This window comes from Mercenaria mercenaria, chromosome 6 (assembly GCF_021730395.1).
Source record: "Mercenaria mercenaria strain notata chromosome 6, MADL_Memer_1, whole genome shotgun sequence".
Classification (NCBI taxonomy): domain Eukaryota; kingdom Metazoa; phylum Mollusca; class Bivalvia; order Venerida; family Veneridae; genus Mercenaria; species Mercenaria mercenaria.
In genome coordinates this window covers 15,978,064-15,995,929 of record NC_069366.1, presented here as the reverse complement: position 1 = coordinate 15,995,929, position 17,866 = coordinate 15,978,064, and the positions used below count along the sequence as shown (strand labels likewise).

Genomic DNA, 17,866 nt, shown 5'->3' with positions numbered 1-17,866 from the left:
GAATATAGCTTATAAATAAAATATCTATATTTGATCAGCAAGGATGTAATTTGTCTGGGGTAGGGAATTTTTAATCAGAACCTCTTAAAGTAAGTGGTAGTAGAGGAGACTGCTATAACAAGAAGCTGTTACAGTGTGAGATATTAGGTTGTCATGGTAGTCAATTACATGGCTCCTAGCCATAAAATTGTCATTATGTCTGTATGTTACACTATAGCAGCTTTATATTTGGTTGTATCACCTATCTGTAGTTACTTTATGTACAAATGAAGGTCAGGTGAGGGTCAAGAAAAAAATCATTTCTCTGTTAAAGGAAATGTGATGCTGTTGGTAACATAGACTTAATAGCTGTTTTAGTGCTATTGTATGTACATTTTTCAGTCATGTACTTTGGCAGAATGAAATTTATCAAATGTATCTTTACTGAGAACTTCACTGAATATTTTTTTGGATGATCAGTTTTCTCTTTTTGGGAAAGCCATCAAGCTGGCTTGAAGAAGGTTGTTTGTTCCTAACCAAACATAATGTTTGAGGGGAATCTTGGAGTCATCGACAGATATTAAACCAGGAAAGTTTTCATTATTATGATTTTAATTGTGTAACTGTAAAACTAAGATTGTTTAACCCTTTACCTGCTGAATTTCTATAATGAACTTGTCCATCTTTCAATTTGGACAGAGACCCGCCCGCTTAGCTCAGTAGGTAGAGTGTCAGTCTACGGATCGCGGGGTCGTGAGTTCGATCCTCGGGCGGGGCGTATGTTCTCCGTGACTATTTGATAAACGACATTGTGTCTGAAATCATTAGTCCTCCACCTCTGATTCATGTGGGGAAGTTGGCAGTTACTTGCGGAGAACAGGTTTGTACTGGTTCAGAATCCAGGAACACTGGTTAGGTTAACTGCCCGCCGTTACATGACTGAAATACTGTTGTAAAAAACAGCGTTAAACCCAAAACAAACAAACAAACAAACAATTTGGACAGTACCATTAACTGTTAAAAGGGGTGCTTGTTAAAAAGGTACAGACTGAATAGCGAACAGTGCAGATCTTGATCAGACTGCATGGATGTGCAGGCTGATCATGATCTACACTAGTCGCAAAAGCAGAATCAATCATGTCTAGCATGCTAAGGATTAATTGAAGTTTTTACTTAAATCAAGACTTATTTGATGAAGAAAATAAGATCTGAATTTTTTTACCAAAACCAGACAGATAATAAGCTGATCTTGTCTCAAATCAGGTTAACATATACCTTAAATCTTTTCCTGGAATGAAGTCTTATAGAACCGGAAATAGCCAATTTCCAGGGGGTGCCAAGTTCTTGTAAAAGGAAATAGATTAATAGTTCCAACAGACTGCCCGTCTGCTGTCCATATTTGAAGTTACTCTGAAATATGTGCAGTTGTAATGAACATGTAACTTGATCAAATTATTTCTGTGAATAGTCAATTAATAAAAGTTCAAAGAGCAATAAATATCATGCAGAGTGAATTGCATGTTACAGTTAAATGCTCATAGCGCAGTTGGGAACAGAAATGGCAGATACAAAGGAAAGAGATTTTAATACAAGCTTGTAACGTAACTTACTCATTTCTGTGACTTTAATACATGTTTGTGTGCAACTCGTATTTCGAAATAAATATTGTCTGAACCAAACTGTATTACACATGTTTACATATTGGTAGCTGTACCAGTATTACATTGTAATGTAGGAAATGGAAGACAAAACTGTTACAACTTTTTTTCCTGTTTTCTTCTTCTCCTGTTTACACATAAAAATAGTCTTATAATTAACTCAACATGTATGGAGAAAAAAGTATACATGTACAAACTTTGGTGATCATGTGATCTTTATTGATATTTCTTGTGCAGTATTCAATATTTAGAGAAATTGGTGCTTGTTCCTGACGCTGGCTGAAAGTATACTATATAAATGTTATTACCATTAACATTGTTGTTGTTGCTGCAGGAGGTGAAGGAAAGTTTAGAATCAACACGGAGGAAGACCTAGATACTGGGGACATTGTTGGTAAAATTGTCACAACTGTCAGTGGGCCGGGTCAGTTTTCAAATGGAGTTGAGTTCACATTGGTAGTGTCAGCCCAGGACATGGCTGCTGGATTGTCACCACCACAGAAATCTGACTTCGCTATTGTAAAGGTTCTAGTGGGTCTGAGACCACCACAGCTGTTTGAGAATCCCTTCAAGGCTAAAGTTTATGAAAAAAGTGGACCTGGAAGCAAGTAAGTCACTGTTAGGTTTGAGACCCTTAAATATGTTGATCTCATTGACAATGTACAAACTTCTCTTTAGTATACCAGAGTGGCACAGAAGGTAAAGTACAAGACTGAATGAGAGGTAGTGAGTTTGATCCCCAAGCAAGCCAAATATTCTCTTTGACAATTTTTTTTTTACAGAAAACAATATGTCAGAATTCATTTGTTATCCACCTCTCTTTGGAAGGTTTGCAGTTTGTTGTGCAAAATGGATTAGTATGGTAGAGAATCCAGGAAGCCAGGTTACACACTTCCATTACTTAAACCCTTAACATGCTAAATTTCTATAAAGAACTTGTCCATCTTTCAATTTGGACAGTACCATTAACTGTTAAAAGGGGTTCATACCAAAAGGATACTGACTGAATGGTGAACAGTGCAGCTCATTATCAGACTGTACGGATGTGCAGGCTGATCATAATCTACACTGGCCGCAAAGGCAGAATCAATAGTGTCCAGCATGATTAGGGTTAAGCTAACTGACTGAGATGATTTAATCAGTAAATTATGCCAGTACTAAGCAATAACCATGACTCTCTTTGAAGAATAGTTTTACTCATTATCTGCTGGTCTGTTGATTGGTCAGTAGACCATTTGGTTTCCAATCAATAACTAAATATTGCTTGCTCTAACAATGGTCAGACTTCATAGGATGATTGCCTGTGGTCAGTAATGACCCCTATTGTTTTGGTGGTCAGTAGGTAAAAGGTCAAAGTCACTGAGACAGCAGCACAGTTTCTGCTAGGTAAGTAAAGAATACCTTGGCCTACAGTCCACAAACTTCATAGGAGGATTGCCTGTGGTCAGTAGATGACCCCTAATGTGTTAGGGATCAGTAAATCACAGGTCAAGGTCAAGGTGATCTTGGGATTGAAAATGAGACTAGACATCATGGTGGATATCTATGTTCTACAAACAGATCTTGTTTGATTTTCGTATGACTATAATATCGAAATGTAAATTTAGTTCTATTTATATTAACATTTCTGTCATGTCTTGCAATAGTTCCCAGCAGTATTAAAGGTAACTGGAAACTGCTATGTCATCTAGAATATTTGCTTTATTTCTTGTCATGGTGCAACGGCATTAACCTTTATCTTCCCTGTACCATATTTACTCTCAGTTGTTCATACAGATTGTGACAGAGCACTTCAGATGCTGCATTCCATATTTTTATGTTAGTAGAGGTTCAGTTGAATTTAAAACATGACCTTTAGATTAATTCCTTTATTTTCAGAATTTTAGACATGGACAATAACTTTTTGCGGATTCATTTGAAACTTTTTCAAGATTCAGTCCAAAATAAAACAACATTCAACTTGACAGAGGCTAGCGGCAGGTTGTCAGGATTGTTCAGCATTACAAGTGCAGGTTACGTCGAGACGCTACAGGACCTCGACTATGAGGAGCTTCCAAACCAGTACACACTAAATGTCACAGCAACGGAAGAAGAAACTGGGCTGTCAAGTACTTCACAGGTAACAAGATTGCAAAAATATTCTAGTCTTGAACTGAAGAATATAAAATTTGCAACAGCAGTATCCTGGAAACTTCTAAAACTGCTTGATGTTAAGTATCTTACTTTAAAGATAAAAGCACTACTCAACAGACATACATTTAGAATGTTTGAAAGTCTGAATCTGGCAGCAAAATCTTCAGGGAATATACCAGAAAAACATAAAAGTGGTTTATTTTGTTTCCATGCTATAATAATATCAAAATTACTCCTACGTGTGATTAATTTTCATATGGTTCTTGGAAAACTGTTATTTTCATTGATTTGTAATCTCTGAAGTTTTAATGAGCAATTTTAAAAGGCAATTGGTTTTGCTGTTACTGTAATTTAATAACTTGAGATTGCAGAAATCACCAAGTTGATTAGGTGGAATTTCATCTCTGCATTAAATTGACTTTACATTATTGCAAAACAACAAACTCGTAAAATCTTTCTGGTTTCTTTAGGAGAATCTTCAGTTTTAAATTTGTTGAATCTAGAATATAAAATGACCTTGAACTTTAATCTAGATGTGTTGATGAAAATGTAATTTCAGTTGATAATAGATGTAGAGGATGTGAATGACAACAGCCCCAAGTTCCAGCTGTCCACCTACACCTTTGTATTGTCTGAGAGTACACCTATAGGAGGCCCTGCTATACCCTTACAAGGTATTCTATATCATAGATCTGTTTTAGTTCCTTCCATTTATAAGACATTTACAGACATTTTAAACCAGGTTTTGAAAAAAAAACAACAAGTTATTAGAATATTGTATGGCCTTTTCTGTGTGTAATAAAATGAGTTTCTGTATGCAAGTATTTGAACCCAAAGTATTTCCCCTGAAAATAAAGGATGGTTAGCAAAAAAATGCTGTGCCGTAAAACGAGAGTACTGTTTAACAGTTGACAGTAAAAAAAGCTGATTATTACACTGTCTGTGACTAGTCATTATAAGTTTTAATTCTAGACCTTTTGAAGTTTGCAGTTTGCCTCTAGGCATTATCAAAACAGGTAATTATGGACTGGTTATGTTTACAGGTGACAAGATTTGTACAGGATAATTTGTATATTGAAATTTTATAGTTGGGTGCTTAGATATTTTAGCCTGGAAGTTTGCCCATCTGAGAGGGCATGGCAGTATCTCTGTTCAGTAATATAGGCCTAGGAAGTAAGGGTTTGAATGAAAAGGCAAATAAACTAAGGTTAACCTTACAGTTCCTGTCACCAATGTTTATACCAAACTGAAGCTGTTGTATGAAACATCATATTATATTGTACTGATGCTTGGCTCAGTAGGCAGAGAAGACACTAAAGTAAGAGGGTGCATGTTTGATCTCAGGGTAATCCCCCCCACCCACCCCGTGATGCACTTGTGAAGAACAAGCCAGGGCTGTTACAGAATCTTAAAAACAAGGGTTAGTCTATTTGACTACCATTACATTATTAAAATAATGAAAAAATGTCATTAAACCCATACCATGACACAAACTTGTACTGATGTCTACATTGCAACATTAATGATGACTTGTATATTTTACAGTGACAGCTACAGACAGAGATTTTGGAGTAAATCGAGAGATCGAATATTTTGTCAGTGACAGTCATTTCACTGTACGGACTGTTTATATCAACAACCAGTACATAGGACAAATTACTGTTGCTAAGTATGTTCTTAAGAAGAGATACGATTTAAAAAACTATATAAAATTTTGAATATATGTAAAGTTTTGATCAGGCTTATTTTAATTACACAAAATACAAGCAGCAATTAGTAGGATAGTTATATGGATTGGGGGAGTTCAGTGTATACTTTTAACACCATTTGCTTGGTTAGTTCAGGGGGAACATGTTCTACGTTTAGCCTGCTTGATTAATGTTCTTTTATAAATTAAAACGAAGCCTTCAGACCCACAGCTGTGTCTTGTCTGAACATTTCAATGGGGACAGTTTTGGACCACTAAACACCTGATGAAGTAGTATTTAACATTTATAATTTTGCATATAATGTAGACATAAAATTATTTCATAATTTTCTTGTATCCTGAAGCACGATCTTTAGAACAGTGGGGAATCTAACGATTATTGGATGAAGAAATTACCATTGTCATGAAATACTATTGCATGTTATTTTCAAAAGATGATAAAGCCCTGAACAGTCATCAGTTAATTAACTAACCATATTTGAAGGGTCTTGATGATTTTGGTTACAGTGTCACTGCCACATTTTCTTGGTTCAACATGAACTATATTACTTACTTTTGTTAATTCTTATCTAGTGTCTAATTGATAAACGTAGCAGAAAGTATTATTGAATCCATGCTTTTTTTATTACCTCCTTTGTGGTTTTGACAGAATATGTATATGCAACATTGAAAGTAGTGCCTGTCTAACCATGTAATAATACATAGTCTCTATTTGGATAGCTGCTCTCTCTGTTATACATAGAATTAAATCAATATGGAACATTAACAGATTTGATTCATTGGTCTTACTCTGAAGTTTACATTTTCTCAGCAATTATTTTGCTGTATTTTGCATCACTTGCTTGTTGATTAATATTGCAATTTGAATGAACAAAAAAAAGATGTTCCTTGATATGACCATTTCAGGAAGTTTCAGATGAAAATGTAGATTTTATTTGAAGTAAATGCCAAGAGCTAATAAAATATCAGTTAGTGAATGTCACTTTTGGGACTCTATTTAACCATGGAAAATATGAACTCCATTACGTTTAATGCCAGGAGTCGTTAAGTAACCTGGATGCAAAACTTCCCCCATTAGAATGGGAATTTTTTGTGAGCAGGAAAGTTTCTCAGGAATTGTCAGTGAGCTGTCACTAACTTGTCAGTTAGTCTCTCAACATTGCAGACAATTACTCAGTATTAAGTTACAGCAGAGATTCGCAGTTATGTCATCACGCATTTGTCGTGTACAAATCTTAATTATTTCTCCTGTAGGAAATTGGACTTTGATTTCCGCATTGATCATCAGTACAAGTTTAATGTGACAGCTAGAGATAAAGGAGAGATACCGAGGTCTGGTATGGCTTCCGTTATCGTGTATGTTACCAACGTGAATGATGAGGCTCCGGTGTTTGGGATCGGAAGTGATCATCTGCTGACTAAGATCAGTGAAGAGCAGACTGCGGGAAGTGTTGTCACGATTATACAGGCTACAGATGATGATGGTGATAACATCAAATACTATTTTACACGTAAGTCATTCTGCTTAAAGTATTTTATAAATGGCTTAATATTTTAGTCACAGAAAGTGCGGTTATCATACAATGTTTTATCTCATATTATGTCCTTCAGAAAACTCAACAATGTCTAGAGGTCCTAGATAAGTGTTTGGTGTTGTCTGTCTGTCATTACTATATATTAGTTTAGTATTTTGAAAAAATCCCATTTTCTTTGAAGTGTTTCGAAGTGTTATCTTCAATTATTTTTAGCTAAGAGATTCCATCCCTTCTTAAAACAACTAAAACTTTGCTTTAAACATGTTTTCTCATTTTGTAAACAGAGAGACTTTCTCTTGCTACTTCTGTAGAAGCAGAAACCTTGAAATAAGAAAATGGTTTTGTTGAAAAGAAGTCTTTGTTTCAGAAAAACTGATTAATATAAAAAGAAAATCATAATTTGTAATGTTCAGCATTTGATGTTCTTAAGTATGTAAAATTGCAGATATCTGGTGTTTTTATACAATGTTTACTATTTTCAGCTATGCAAGTAGAAAGCCCACCATTTCGCATTGATCCAGACTCGGGTTTGATAACATTGACTAGCAGTCTTCCTGAGTCTGTTCCTTTCTACACGTTGAACATCACAGCGTACGATGACGGCTCTTGCTGTGGAGAGGCCAAGTCGCTGTCCAGTGATACATTTATTATCGTGGAAATCAAAGATACAAACAACAACCAGCCACAGTTCCCCAGCTGTAATTATGCCCCAGAAGTGTTGGAAAATCAGGATATAGGAACTTTTGTTGTACAGGTGATACTCCTTTATCTGTTGTTAGTTTACAGACATTAATTCAAATTTGATAAGTGTTTTTACAGTGTAGCTGTATAATAAATAACTTTAAAAACCTGTAAAATTATTTAAAAAAGTTAAAGAGGTTTTTTTTTTCCTTGTCAACTAATGATATTTCATGTATCTAGACTAAGTATTGGTCACAAAATTCATTTGTCTTAATTAATAGTGGAATCTGATCAAATAAAATGAATGTATTAGATCTTTTTAACATTAATTACATTGTTTCAGGTAACTGCCATTGACAATGACAGAGGAAACAATGGTAATGTAACATACTCTATTGTTACATCACCACGGCAACCAAAACAATTTGAAGTTGATCCAACGAATGGACGTGTAGTAACAGCAGTACGGTTTGACCGTGAAGCACTCACAGGTATTCGCAGCATCCCTGTTACTGTAAAAGCTGCTGACCAGGGGGAGCCTCAGTCACTGGATTCACATTGCACGTTCTGGGTACAGATTGGTGACGTCAACGATAATTCTCCAGCCTTTGACTCTCCATCTTATGCTACATCAATAAGTGAGTCATCAGCCACCGTAGGGCGGAGGATTTTTGCTGTGCGTGCAGCAGACCGGGATGAAGGGGAAAATGCAAATGTTGTTTATACATTGACAGATAATCCTGGCAGTTTTTTCAGAGTGGAGTCAGACACTGGTATTATATACCTGGAGAAAGGATTACATGGGGTAAGGATTTTTGTATAACTTGATGCCTTTTACGTTTAGACTGTAGGGCCTCCATGGCCAAGTGGTTAAGGCTGCTGACTTCGAATCACTTGCCCCTCACCTATGTGGGTTTGAGCCTCACTCAGGGGTGTTGAATTCATGTAAGGAAGCCATCCAGCTGGTTTATGGAAGGTTTTGGTGGTTCTGTCCAGGTGTCAGCTCTTGCTGAAATAAATTATAATGCATGCAGGGGCAGTTTGGGTCTTCCTCCATCATCAAAAGCTGGTAAGTCGCCATACGTCCTATAATTGTGCTGGTGTGATGTTTAACCCAACAAAAAAAATTGTTTGGACTGCATAAAAGATTCTTTCTCAATCCTAGTTATTTTAAGTGGAAAGCTAGAAATCAGATGCATCAATGTTTGGCAAGTTTATTCCCATTAATACTGAACAATAATTTTTCAGAGGGATTCTGTGATTCTGAGGGTGAAGGCAGAAGACCAGGGAGACCCACCACTGAGTGCATTTAGCTCTGTTACCATTAGTGTCACGGACCGCACCAACAACCCACCTACCTGGAACAGTGATAACTATGAGCGAGAATACACAGTGAAAGAGACGGCACCTATCCCATACACTATAGCAACAATGGCAGCAGCTTCAAACACTCCCGCACCTTTTGATGGTCTTTCATTTGCACTGATAGACTCAATGGAGAACACTGTACAACAACTGGGACCATTCAGAATTTACCAAGATGGCAACAGGGTCACACTTATCCTGAAGGGACAGCTGGATTATAATGTACAGAACAGATATGAGCTTCGTTTACGAGTTACAGTAGGTTCCATCAATTACATTTGGCATTGTGTATGTGACCACTTTGTTTTAAGTGACTCATCTAGTAAGCAACTGCTTTAAATCGTGCCCTGACATGTTGACTATATAAATAGATCCTATTAAATGCATTTTCTTTATGTGACTAGCAGACTCAGCAGCAGCAGCTAAAATTGCAAAAGTATTAAATGACATGTATATCCTGGCAATTCTAATTATAATATCAATTTTGTTTGCAAATGTATATATTATCAAAATTTCTTACATTCCACAAAACAGTCATGTGACATAAAGAAGCATCTGTGATCTTCATACAGATCTTGAACAACAGTTAACACAGTTTCAAATTGGTGTACATGGTATATTAATAGTCAAGCACATTATTTGTCTTTCTAAATTTACATAATTTTATAATTATGGGACCATTCTTTTAAGAGACCACTTTTTGATATTTCTTTATGTAGTGTCTTTATACAGTGTCTACAGTATATTCCTAGTGTAGTGTGCTCTTAATAACTGGATGAGAATTGTTACGTAGTATGCTAAATTCCTTATGTTAAACTTACCATGAATGTGACCTTATTATTACTTCAAATGAAGAAACAGACTTTTAGCACAATGTTTTGATTCATTTCTGTGTGATAGGTCAAGGCTGTTTCTTACATGAAGTTAATCAGAAGATTATTGTAGATTCATGAATGGACAGGTATCTTAAAATTATTACTTGTGTAAAAACAAACTGTGTATATTTTATTAATCTTGTAGAACCAGGGACAAACCCCATTGTCAGCTGAGATTCGACCAATCATTGTGGTGAAGGATATGAACAATGAACCTCCACAGTTCGAAGGTCTTGATCCAACCTTGAGTAACTCATACAGAGGTAGTGTACCGGAGAACGAGCCTCCCGGAAAGACAGTGTTACAGATCAAAGCTGTTGACCCTGATCATGATCCACCCAATAATGAGGTACATACCATTACTACTGTCTAGATGGTGGTTAAGGTCACTCATATGAAATCACTTGCCCTTCACCACTGTGGGTTTGATATCTCATTTGCGGTGAAGAGTTCTTTCATGTCAGTAAACCAGCCCCCACTGGCTTGCAGAGGGTGTATGGTACTACCCAGATTCCTGCCTGTTTCTAAAATGATAATGAGAGGGGCACCAAGAAAAGGTCGGATAGTCCTTGTATGACTTACTATTGTGTCTGTGTGATGGAAAACCAAACAAAAGCGAAACTGAAATCTTGGTCTGTATCATTAACATTTAAAGTCTGAAGTTAGCTAAGTTTCTGTTTTGCTGTGCTATTTATAAAAGAGCTTAAAATGTAATGAAACTTGCAGTCTGCCTTCTCTAGCTACAGACAGGTTAACAAACTTTTAGTGATATAAATCCATATAAAAAAGTACTGGCAAATTGAATATTTAGGAAAAGCATCGGTGGATATGGACTCTGTAGTGTATGAAGTTATACATGTATTTGGTAAAGATTGAGAATAAACATTTCAGATTTTGAGTAATCTTTATGAAACTAGCGAATCAAATAGTTAGATATGAAAAGCATTTTCATAATTCATGTAAATTTGTGTATTTTATGATGTAGGTGAGCTACAGTTTGATGGAAGATCCGAATGATGCGTACATGCACTTCAGTATAGATAGACTGACTGGGATTATTACAACACGAAGCCAGTTTGATCGTGAAGAACAGGGTGTGTATTATATCAAGATCAAGGCAGTTGATGGAGTTAACTCTGATGCTCCAGGACATTTCCCAGAAAATACACCAAATAGTGGTAAGTTTGATTAAAAAAAGGAGTCAAAATAGTGGTAATTTGCCAAAAGATATTCAAAATAGTAGTTAAGTTTGTAAAAAAATGACCAAAATAGTGGTAAGTTAGCAAAAATACCACAACTAGTGGTACATTTGAAAAAGAAGTATTTATTCTGAGTAGTGCTAAGTTTCGCAAAGAATTACCCAAATAGTGGAAAGTTTGCAAAGAATTCTCACAGCCATGGTACATTCGCAAAGAATATCCAAAATAGTGTAAAGTTTGCAAAAGACAAATCAGATGGTGGAAAGCAGGCAAAAATACAGTATTTGAAATAGTCAGTTTATAATGGAGATGAATTCCCAGTGATAATCCAGTCATTTGTTTGTTAGTGCATTTATCAGGGACTTTGAAAAAAAGCTTGCCTAATACATTGTTGCATAATTGCAAAATTCCTTGTATATTTAACTTGAATGAATATTGCTGATAATGGTTCAAGAGTTTCAAGAGACTCATGATTTGAATCATACAATTACTGTGAATATTTACATCTGAAAAATAAAACATCTGAAACCAGTGTAATATGTGAACCATTCACCATTGTTTTCCTTTATTAACAACTGTACCATGGCTACATGACTTTATCTTGCTCAACCCTAACACTATCCAATGTTGTTTCAGCCACTGCTCAGGTACAAGTGATGATCGCCGACAAAAACGACAATCCTCCGTACTTTACCAAGGGGAGCTGGGAGATCTCTGTACCGGAACAACGAGCTGATAGCAATGGAAGAATTCTTACAGTCGTAGCGAAGGATCTTGATGAAGGTAAACAGTTTTACAGAATTAAGACAAGAGTTTTGGGAACTTTACAAAAAAAAAAAAAAAAAAAAAAAAAATTATAAAACATCATGCATCAAGCTGGTCACAAAAGTTACTGAAATTGTTAGCATTGTTGCCTGTTGTCTGTTTTGCCCTCAATACTGAAATATCCATGAAATGACTGTTTCATTACCTAATTATCCCCCGCCGATGAAATCGGGAGGGGGGTATTGAAATGGCGTGAGTCCGTCCGTCCGTCCGTCCGCAGCCATTTCTCAGTAACTACTTGGTAGAATTTCATGAAACTTGAAATAAACATGAACCAACATACTGCGATGATGCCCGTCAAGTTTTTTTTTTGATTGGTCAATTTCCCTCAGAGTTATTGCCCTTGATTTAATAAAAAATGTCCGTCTGCAGCCATTTCTCAGTAACTAACAGGTAGAATTTCATCAAATTTGAAATAGACATGAACCAAGATACTTCGCTGATGCCTGTCAAGTTTTTTTTTTGATAGGTCAATTTCCCTCAGAGTTATTGCCCTTGATTTAATGAAAAATGTCCGTCTGTAGCCATTTCTCAGTAACTAGCAGGTAGAATTTCATCAAACTTGAAATAGACATGAACCAAGATACTGCGACGATGCCCTTTAAGTTTTTTTTTCAGTTGGTCAATTTTCCATAAAGTTATTGCCCTTTAATTGTTTAAAAATCCACAGATCTGTACATAACAAACCAACCAATTGGAAGAATTTCATTAAACTTCTTTCATTCTTTTCCATGAACATTTATTATAAACATGTGATGTTGTGTACCTACACCTGGTCACCACCTTAACTTGGTCACCCCCCCTCCCCCTCCCCCCCTCCCCCTCCCAATTTTTTTTTTTTTTTTTTTTTTTTTTTTTCATTTTTCGTTTTCTATCAATATTTATAATCAACATGTAAACTGTTGTATCCTCACCCCAGCCCCCACCCCCCACCCAAACAAACCATTCATTTTCTTTTAATTTGATTTTGACTAATGAAATTATTTACTTCTTGGTAACATTCTTAACTTTTTCCTGGATATACTTTTTTGCCGTTCCTCAACTCTGACCCTTTCGGCGGGGGATTCCAATTCATCGAATTTGCTTGTTAATTTCTGAAATATCCATGAAATGACTGTTTCATTACCTAATTAATTTCTGAAAAACGTTGCAATAATTGAAATTTAGTTCCAAAAAAAACCTGATTTGTACAACTACTTTGGGCAGACTGTACTGCTAAGTACCTCTGTTGCACATTGAACAGTCATCTGAGACGGAAATAGTTAAATTTGTGTTCACCCCATATGCTTGATTGATAAAATTTGTGAAAAATAGTCAAATTATGTCAGATAAGCACTGTATAGAGCATTAGGTAATAACTTCAGATATGATCTTTGTTTCATACATTGTGTAGAAATTTAGGTAGATCTAACATACATCTGTTGCTAATTCATTTGTTGACATTCACATATATCACATGTTTCTTTCACGTATATCACATATTTTAACATTCATTTTTCATCTACATTAACAGGGTCAGGTATGTACATGTCATTGTTAAATCATTAGGAACTGATTGGTTTTCACCATAGATTTTCATGTCTGTTTCACTCAATCTTTTTTGTCATCTTACGTTTTGTCTTGCATGTTAATGTGTTGTGTTATGTTTTGTTCTGGTTCAGTTCAAAAGTAATATTTGGAAAGAAAAAAATGTTGAAATAGGGTAGAATATATCTGTATTATAGTTTAAATCATATTTCAAACGTATTGCATATGGGTAAGTATGTTTATTTACAACAGATAACACATGTTACATTTTGGTTACTATTATTCATGGATTTAGGCATCTATATGCCAAAATGTTGGTTTCCCTTCCATTCTTTTTCTGTTACTTGATTTTGTGGGATTTAGTTGTGGAATATTAAACTACATGTATCTATTTTCATTGTTTTTCTAGCTCACCTGTCATGTAGTGACAGGGTGAGCTTTTGTGATCACCCATCGTCCGTCTGTCCACAGTTTCCTTGTGAACACGATAGATACCACATTTTGTATTTAATTTTAATCAAACTTGCACTCAACTTGTATGGACGTACTGTCTCGGGTTCCTTTCGAAAACTGGCCGGATCCCATCATGGGTTCCAGAGTTATGGCCTCTTAAAGGGCCAAAATTTGCTACTTTTGGCTTGTGAACACGATAGAGACAACATTTTGCAATCAACTTTAATCAAACTTGCACACAACTTGTATTGGCATAATATCTCGGTTCCTTTCGAAAACTGGCCAAATCCCATTATGGGTTCCAGAGTTATGGCCCTTAAAGGGCCAAAATTTGCTATTTTGGCTTTTGCAGCCATATAGAGACTTCATTTATGGTTTGATTTGATACAAACTTGCAAAATATCTTCAACAACAATAAATCTTGGATTCCGTGATGAATCTGTCAGATCCAATCATAGGTTCTGGAGTTATTTTACATCTGATTACCTCCCCTGATTGTAATCAAAATGGATTTATATCAGTAAGTACTTACAGGACTCATTTGAAATTTCATTATTGTCATTAGTTGGACTCAGACAATCAGGGTAGATAACTATGGAGTGATTTTATTTCAAATTACCTCCCTTTATTTCAAATTAAAATTGGTTTATCTCCGTAACTAATGAAGATACTGATCTGAAATTTCATTTATGCCAGTATTTATAGGACTTATTTGAAATTTCATTATTGTCATTAGTTGGACTGAGACAATGGACTGATTTTATGTCAGATTACCTCCCTTTGTTTCATGGGTGTATAAGATACTGATTTGAAATGTCATTTATGCCATCAGATGGACTCGGACAATCAGGGGAGATAACTTTTGACTGAATTTATGACAAATTACCTCCCTTTATTTATGTAAATGAATATACCTCAGCAGCATCTAATGAGATTGGTTTTAAATGTTATTTAAGTCTTCCAGGGTAAGGAATAGTCATGCTAGTACAAAAATGCAGCATTTGAGCCTAGGACCCTCAAACTTGGTATGAAGATTGGTTATGACTAGTATGTGACCCATAGGTCAAAAGGGACTGTTACAAGAAAATATTTATCCTGATGGTATTTAAAGTGTATGTCTATGTCAAAACTTGATCTTATCATTAAGAGCAATGGTACTCAGGTGAGCGATATAGGGTCATCATGGCCCTCTCGTTTTCTGAGCTAATTAATATTATTATTTGCATGTTAACAATAAACATGAAATGACGCATATAAAGAACTGTTTAGCAATTTAATGATCTTTGAAGCAGCATGAAGAATTCTAAATTATAGTATGCAAGGTTTATTACCATTTAGTAATGCATGTCAATGGGCTATATGGTTTAATGGTGAAGTTAGAGTGAACTTGACTATATACACTAGTGAAGTTAAGGTGGAGTTGACTTGTGCTGTATGGTTTACTATTGAGGTTAACGTGCAGATGACTGTGCTAAATGGGTTAAGAATGAAGCTAGGGTGGAATAAACTGTGCTATAGTGTTTACTAGTGAAGTTAGGGCACAGTTGACTGTGCTATATACTAATGAAGTTAGGATGGAGTTGACTCTGCTATATGGTTTACTTATGAAGTTGGGGTGGAGTTGACTCTGCTATATATTAATGAAGTTAGGGCACAGGTAACCGTGTTATTTGGTTTACTGGTGAGTTAGGGTTGAGGTGACTGTGCTATTTGGCTTGCTTGCGAAGTTAGTGTGAGCTGACTGTGCTATTTGTTTTATTAGTGAAGTAAGGATGTATTTCACTGTGTTGTACGAGTTATTGGTGAATCAAGGGTGGAGTTGACCGTGTTATATGGGTTATTGGTGAATCAAGGGTGGAGTTGACCGTGTTATATGGGTTATTGGTGAATCAAGGGTGGAGTTGACCGTGTTATATGGGTTATTGGTGAATCAGGGGTGGAGTTGACCGTGTTATATGGGTTATTGGTGAATCAAGGGTGGAGTTGATCGTGTTATATGGGTTATTGGTGAATCAAGGGTGGAGTTGACCGTGTTATATGGGTTATTGGTGAATCAAGGGTGGAGTTGACCGTGTTATATGGGTTATTGGTGAATCAAGGGTGGAGTTGACCGTGTTATATGGGTTATTGGTGAATCAAGGGTGGAGTTGACCATGTTATATGGGTTATTGGTGAATCAAGGGTGGAGTTGACCGTGTTATATGGGTTATTGGTGAGGTTAGTGTGGAGTTGACTTGTGCTGTATGGGTTAAGGATGAAGTAAGGGTGGAGTTGATTGTGTGATGTTATTTATTTGTGAAGTTAGTGTGGAGTTGACTTGTGCTATATGGGTTAAGGATGAAGTAAGGGTGGAGTTGATTGTGTGATGTTATTTATTTGTGAAGTTAGTGTGGAGTTGACTGTGCTTTATGGTTTAATGACGAGGTAAGTGTGTATTTGACAGTGCTTTATGGGTTATTGTGTTGAATCAAGTGGTTCATGAGATAGACTAGGTGTAAACTGTATTAAATTCTGCTATTTGATTTAATTATGCTATGAATAAACAATCAAAAGCATGCTTTTCTTCATAATAAATTCTGTTTGTGCTTTGATAACAGCTTGCTTGCAAAATAATTCATTCCTTCATATGTTATGATCAGTACACTTTGAAATCATACAGTAGTTTCCATAGAGGTTCTTGTCCATGCAATGAAGCCGTAATGTCATTTATATACAGTTCACTTGACATCAGTTTCTAAAATCAGTCCATATAGTATTTTTTCATTCCGTGGTTTGAAATGTGCATGTGTAATTTTTATTATGAATAATATATGTTTTAATGATTTCAGCCGACCAGCTGTCCTATACAATCACGGAGGGCAATGTGAACAATGTGTTTGGTATCAAACAGAAGACTGGAGACATCTATGTGGCAAAGACCCTGGATTATGAAACACCACCTACAGTAAGTGATTGTACCTGTCAAGCAATATGCAATGGAAACTTGGTATCTCAAACTTGTTTATCTCAAAATTCCCGCTGTCACAGTCCCTTCCTAAAAGACCAAGTATCATTTCATTTGAGTTTTGGTTGTCTCGACGTATAATGCTTGGTCCCTTAAATTCTGAGACACCAAGTTACATCTGTATATTATAAAACGAGACTTCCTTATTGAAGCCAGCCTAAACAGAGAGTTCTGCTTTACCAACCTTGATCCATTAGAGGGTAAATGTTCTCTCTGCCAGTTTCGTCTTTTTACTCCAATTTTTCATGTAAGAAATTAGTAAACAAGTAAATATTGGTAAGAAATACACAGTTTTGTCTGTGTAATATGATTGCTGTTCCTGCCTGAAGTTTTGTTGTAATACAGCCTTTTATTAAATGAAATGATTTACATTTCATAATAAACCTAGATTTGGATATTAATATGATAGTGAACTTTGCACAGTTTCTTCAAAAAAGTGGTACTGGTTTAGACTGAAATTATTTGACATTTACAGAGTTACCAACTACGTGTGATGGTACAGGATGGAAGATTTGAGAATTTCACACAAGTGTTCATTAATGTGACAGATGTTAATGACAACCCACCAGAGTTCAGTCAGAATGTATATGAGATAGTCAATGTTGTGGAAGAAACTATCCCTCCATACCCAGATGGGCAATTTCTTGTACAGGTATGTGCATGAACTTGTGCAATTTCTTCTTACAGTATGTTTTGGGAAAAGTGTCCCTACTTATCCTGTTAACAGTTTTTAGCTTGACTCTTCGAAGAATAGTCCGAGCTATTCTACTCAACCTGGTGTCAGTGTTGGCGTCACATAACATTTTGCGTGCAAGTATGTATAGCTATTATTTAAAGGGATATGGCTTTAAAATTTCTTTTTCTTTTTCAAGGTCAATTACCAACCACACTGGGTCAAGTCCCTTAACTCTAAACCTCTTATCT

General features: G+C 35.8%; 1 protein-coding gene across 1 annotated transcript in view; it reads left to right on the top strand.

The window, feature by feature from the left end:
* Positions 1–17,866, top strand: part of LOC123550650 (neural-cadherin-like) — a 95,149-nt gene that overhangs the window by 36,896 nt on the left and 40,387 nt on the right. The window contains exons 4-16 of the mRNA XM_053545238.1: positions 1,972–2,245; positions 3,516–3,756; positions 4,330–4,444; positions 5,316–5,439; positions 6,733–6,989; positions 7,496–7,767; positions 8,038–8,499; positions 8,943–9,317; positions 10,080–10,283; positions 10,920–11,112; positions 11,770–11,916; positions 16,767–16,882; positions 17,418–17,594. Of these exons, the coding sequence (XP_053401213.1) occupies positions 1,972–2,245; positions 3,516–3,756; positions 4,330–4,444; positions 5,316–5,439; positions 6,733–6,989; positions 7,496–7,767; positions 8,038–8,499; positions 8,943–9,317; positions 10,080–10,283; positions 10,920–11,112; positions 11,770–11,916; positions 16,767–16,882; positions 17,418–17,594 (2,957 nt within the window). The remainder of the gene's footprint in view (positions 1–1,971; positions 2,246–3,515; positions 3,757–4,329; positions 4,445–5,315; positions 5,440–6,732; positions 6,990–7,495; positions 7,768–8,037; positions 8,500–8,942; positions 9,318–10,079; positions 10,284–10,919; positions 11,113–11,769; positions 11,917–16,766; positions 16,883–17,417; positions 17,595–17,866) is intronic.